This window comes from Pyxicephalus adspersus, chromosome 4 (assembly GCF_032062135.1).
Source record: "Pyxicephalus adspersus chromosome 4, UCB_Pads_2.0, whole genome shotgun sequence".
NCBI lineage: Eukaryota > Metazoa > Chordata > Amphibia > Anura > Pyxicephalidae > Pyxicephalus > Pyxicephalus adspersus.
In genome coordinates, this window is record NC_092861.1 from 8886797 (window position 1) to 8892796 (window position 6000).

The 6000-nt window shown below is 43.2% G+C and overlaps 1 protein-coding gene across 2 annotated transcripts in view; it reads left to right on the forward strand.

Annotated features, from left to right (window-relative positions):
• LOC140328033 (uncharacterized) overlaps positions 1 to 2540 on the forward strand; it is a 31351-nt gene extending 28811 nt beyond the window's left edge. For both annotated transcript variants that reach the window (XM_072407337.1, XM_072407338.1), the window contains one exon: positions 250 to 2540. In XM_072407337.1, the coding sequence (XP_072263438.1) occupies positions 250 to 911 (662 nt within the window). In that variant the 3' untranslated portion in view covers positions 912 to 2540. The remainder of the gene's footprint in view (positions 1 to 249) is intronic.
• Positions 2541 to 6000: the final 3460 nt, after the last annotated feature.

Consider the following 6000-nt stretch of genomic DNA (forward strand, 5'->3'; position numbering starts at 1 on the left):
AAGAGAGGCTTGCGGTAGTGGGGTAAAGGTAAGTAAAAGTGGTTTTTACACCCCGCTAGACCTTAAACAACCATTTAATGGGCTCCACAATCCAGACAGAAATTTGGAGTAGGGACCTAACAAAAGAATTTATATGATGCAGTATAGACAAGTAAAATGTTTGCAGTTGTGTTGCTGTGGATGTACTATACATATATTGTGGAAGAGGTATTCTATTATTTTTTAGTAACATAATGTCTTTCTGCTTAGACCCCATAGATCTGGTCCATCCTGAAAAACTGGAAGATACCATATTCCCTCCTCCCATAGATTCTGTCCCCCAAAAGTCCTTGGAAAACAAGATCTTACCCCCTCCTATGGTTTTAGTCCATCGAGAGTCCGAGGTGGAAGCTGTCTTCACTCTCCCTGTGGATTCGGCCCATCAGGAGTTCCTGTCCAACAGTCTTTTCTCTCCTCAATGTCAGGAAATGGCAGAGGATTCCAGTAAAGACTCTTCTGAAGAACCCTCAATAATTTCACCAGGAAATCCACTTCATTGCCCAGACACAATGGACGATCAAGAGACCACTTTGGAGTCTGAGCACCAGGACCCCCATTTTTCAATTTTAAACAGGACTGTGCACAATTTGTCATCTCACCAACAGGAATCCAATGTCTTAATGCAGGAGCAAAATACCATTTTGTCCCAGATTGCCTACTCTCTGAGCCTCCTTCATATACAGCAGACTGAAGGACTTGCTGCTCTGGGCAATATTATCCAACAGGGTGTGGAGGCCATTCGTCCTTCATCATGTGTGTCAACAAATACTCGGACTATAGAGCCCACCAAAACGGGATTGAGACGACAGGTGATGGACATTAGCATATCTAGTACTGACAAACCTGCTCCCCCAAAAAGAAAAATAACTTAGTACATTATACTACACCCCTGGTTTGGTGTTAATTCATTGTTTTTCCATTGTTTATCTGTTTTTTTGTCATAAAAAGTCATGAAGTATTTGAATAATATGTTCCAAAATAAAAGAAAGTATGTTTAACAATATTAGTTTTAGTGTTTTTCCCAACAACCATAGAAACTCTACACATCCTATGCCAGAGGTATAATGCTCCAAATGCAGTGTATCGTTAAATAATAACTCATTTCAAAATATTCAAATTTATATGAAATAAAACAGGCCATAATGCAATACACCATTGAGTAATAGCATACTACTGGATTTATTATATCAGTGTACAGTTAATTCTATATTTACTATTTAATTAGCTATTCATGCATTGTTTTTGTTCTTTGTATATCTTAGTATGCTCATACTGGGAAAGTATATGCTCCTGATTGTTTGCATTCAGCATTGTTTGTATTTTTAATTTCTAACATCTGTCATGTTGGTACATTAATGGTCAAATTGAACACATCAAAACAAAGAATTGTGAAAATCAGGTGCCTTGTCTATTAATAATTTGGAAAGTATAACACACAAACCAACTTCTTTGGCCTTTGTGGCAATATGAATTCATGATGCTGCTAACAAAGAATCATAAAAGTATAATTTATTTAAATTACTAAAAACAAAAAAAATATTGGACATACATCCTGTACTTTGTAGTTGTAGTATCAATACTTTGACACGTTACGCAGGCTATGCTTCCTTAGGAATAATGAGACTGGTACATCCTAATTTAGCTACAAGCTTACAATGAGTGTCCAATTGTGGAAACAAAATCATAAAATAGACGTTATATACACTGACATTGATTCAGTATTGAAAATGACGGTGTCGTCATTCAGCGTTAGACCCTTGTGTGGTGGAGGGGCATATCAGGGTGGAAAGCACTGGACCCTACAGACCAACCAGGAGATGTTATATGTATTTATAAATTAGTTTTGCTGAGCCCAAATAGCTTTAATAAAGACTGAACAATAAAATAAATGTAAATTACAATAAGTTTAACATGTACACTACCTTTAGGCATATGTATATATTTGTCCTTATATTATTTACGGGTATTTCAATAAATACATATAGCTATACAGCCAGGTAATTAGCATTGTATTTATTACTAGTGTCAAGATGTTAAAGGTACAATAAAATTTGGAGGGCTTGGCGATGGCGCTGTGAGCAGGCTTTCATACGGAGCTCCGTGCACACTGCGGCTTCTTCAGCTGATATTGCCGGATACCCGGCTCGTTTCTGACTCTCTCTGTGATGACAAGGCAGCGGAAGGCTAAAGATACAGGGAAAACCCCCAGGAGGGAGAACCTGCATAAATGCTTCCCTACAGAATCGGCTGACACAGCGGGAGGGAGCACTTCCAAGATGGCGCCGACACACACAAGTGAAGCTGGCCACGTGGAGTCTGAACTTAGGGTGAGTGAAGAGGGGACTTCTTCCCTGACAGGGAGCCCTGCACCCTCTTCTCCTGTGTACTCCTTCCTTTCTCCCAGCTCCCCAACAGGGCATATAGATGCAGTGCCATCACCGCAGCAGCTGCCTAGAGAGCTAGCTGCAAGTGTTACTGAAATTCATTCCCACTAAAGCAGAGATGGAATCACTGGCCCACCTCATAGAACAATCTGTACACACAGAACTAGAGCAAATACATCAGAAAGTACAGGCTGTGGATGCTAAAATTACCACCCTAGAGTCCTCATCCTCCCAAACCTCCAGGCTAGCCACGCTAGAACAGACCCAACTGCAAATGAGGTCTGTGCTTTCCAACCTAGCCCTTTGTTTAGATGACCAAGAAAACAGGGGTTGCCTCAATAATTTAAGATAAAGGGGGATCCCTGAAGCCACAGCTGGGCCTGATCTGGAAAGCACTGTTGCGGCCATCTTCAATACTCTCCTAGAACGGCCCTCGTCTGAGCGTATTGAATTGGACAGGGTGGGTGTGAGAAGAGACAGACAGTCTGACCGTCCTAGGGACGTCCTATGCAGGGTCCATTTTTTCAAAATCAAACAGCAGATTGTACTAAAAGCGTGGCAGAATGGCCCTGTTGATTTTGATGGTGCCAGTATCCAGATATGTCCGGACCTGTCCCCCCGCACGCTACAGATGAGGTGCATACTAAAGCCACTCTTGGATTACATTACCACACACGGCGCCCGCTATAGATGGAGTCATCCGCTACATCGCATTGTGTCTAAGCCCAACGCTGCGTTCTCATTACACAACCCATCTCAGCTACCGGCCTTGTTTACCTTCCTGGGCGCAGAACCCATCAATGTCCCCAACTGGTTGGATGTCCTAGATGAGCTCCCAGGAAACTGTTTGAGAACAAGACCAACTAACTCCACCTGACGCAGACGGCGCTCTCCCTCACCTCATTGCCTTCAAGGCCGGATCACCACGGGCTCACATGAATTGTGATTTTGGATGCTGTTAGTCACCCTGACTTCTGCTACCACCCCAAACTACCTCCAAAACCTATCGCTATGCTGCTTTAGACTTACACAGAAGTGCATATTTATATGACACTACTGACTCTCGATACCTGTTCGCCCCTTGAACAGGAGAACGACCTGAAGCAGCGTCGTGAACTTGATGCAAAACAGGTATTACAGGTATTACTTTAGATGTTTAGATGCACTTTAAGATTCCAGTTTGCTGGCTTACCCCTGTTTATTGTTATTGGTATTTTTACCGTTGTGGGGGCTCTAGGTCCCCCACCATGACTTCCACCATCCGGATTGATGGTTGCTACACATCCTATTATAAGCAAAATATCAGATGGGACTCCCCCTATTATGACCTGGATCAGCCTAAGGCAGGTGCTAAGATGCCTCCCAGTACTGCAGCTGGGCAACACCTTATAGCCTGGACCTTGTTGCAGTCCTGGGCAATATTAAGTACCTAAATGGCCCCCACTTTGGGACCTCTCTCTACTGTATAATATAGGAATCCCAGACCCCTTCCCAACCCCTCAGCTGGATACAGGGATTGACATTATAATGTTGCAATGTATTATAGGTCTATGTTGTAGCCTTTGTTAAACATTCAGTTGCACTTTAAGATTCCAGACTGCTGACTTACCCCTGTTTAGTGTTCCTATCGCAGTTGTAGGGGCCTTAAGTCCCGCGTCATAACCTACACCATTCAGGTTCATGGACGCTACACATCTTACTATAAGCAGAGTGTCATATAGGACTCCCCGATTATGATCCGCTACAGTCCTAAGACGAGTACCATGGGGCCTCCCAATATTGCAGCTGAGAAACACCTCATAGCCTGACCCTGTTTGCTGATCTGGGAAATATTAAGCACCTGAATGGGTCCCACTATGGGGCCTTTCTCTAACGTACACTATGGGGATCCCAGACCCCTTCCCAACCTGTCAACTGGACAGAGGGTCTGAAGCTGTAATGTTGCAATGTATTCTTGGTTCATGTTGTTACCTTTGTTACCACTGATTCTGAGTTTTTTTTTGGAGGTGATGTTTTTCCTTGTCTGTGCTGTATTACCTGCCTCAAGGTTATGTGTATGTTTTTCAGTGCTCGCAGCATTCTTGCCTACCCTACCACCCACGTAGGTGCACCCGCCCTCTCTCAGAGGTCGGAGTTGTGGAATTTTTGTTACCTCCTTAGTTATAGAGCTTGGAGCTCTACCCCTTTTTGTTTTTTTTTTTTTGCTGTTTTTTGTGTAACCCTACTGTACTATAGGCTTTTATTTTAAATTTTCTAATTTTAATATTGGTTCTCATCCCCCATCCATTTCCCATTTCCCACACCTCTCCTATCTGACCAAAACAAACTATGTCCATCACACTCACATCCCTAAATGTTAAGGGTTTAAATTCACCCTCCAAGCGCTCAATTTTATTTAACACCCTTCGGAAAGGCAGATGTCATATTGCTTTTTTACAAGATACGCATTTCCGTCATGACAAGGTACCAGCCATGCATAACAAACAAGCCAAATACAGCTACCACAGCACTTCTCCAGATTCCAAATCCAGAGGAGTGAGCATCCTATTGGACGGCTCCCTTCCTTGCTCCCTCTCTCTGTGTAAAGTGGATCCATAAGGTCAATACCTCCTTATCCAGGGTACAATAGAGAAACAGATGTACACATTTGTGAATATATATCTACCCAACACGGGTCAATTGACCCTCCTCCAACATGTGCTGACACTCCTATCTGAGGTGGCCAAAGGTACCATCATAGTTGGTGGAGACTTTAACCTAACTCTCAACCTGTCCTTGGATGTGTCCAAAGGACGTTCACTCCTACCCTTCTCCTACCATAAACGGTTGAAAGCCCTGCTACATGACAATCAATTAATAGATATTTGGCGTATTCAACATCCCGGAGCCAGGGATTATATGTTCTACTCCGCGGTGCACAGTACCTATTCCAGACTTGACTACTTCCTAGTGTCCCTTGATGCTATCTCGCAGGTCCTTGAATCTGGTATTGGCTCCATAACATTCTCTGATCATGCCCCAGTCACGATAGAGGTCTCCGTGAGACTCTAGAACTGTAAACCCAGTTCATGGAGGCCTAATGAGACACTGCTTGAAGCCTCGGGACTGTCTGCAAAGGTTGAGGAAGAGCTTACCTTTTTCTTTGCAAGTAATGCAGAGTCTACAAATAACCTGCTCCATGTATGGGAAGCTCACAAATGTTATATTAGACGACTGGTCATACAGCAGGGTTGCAGACTTAATAGACTAAACAAGGTAAGACTAGAAACATTATTGCAGGAGCTTCATCGCTTAGAGACGATGCACAAAAGGCTCCCAACAACGGACTTGGAATCCCAACTACACCCCATTCGTATACAAATCAACTCCCTCTATAGGGAAAAGGCTAAAGCACAACTACTGAGATGTACACAGTTCTATTACGAACACGCCAATCATTGTGGTAGGGCACTGGCGAGAGCGCTTAAGTCTAAGAAGGCGGCTATGTGCATTCCCAAAGTCAGAACACCCTTGGGTACATTAGCGCACACTACATTCGATATTGCCCTAAACCTTTCATGACTACTACAGACAGCTC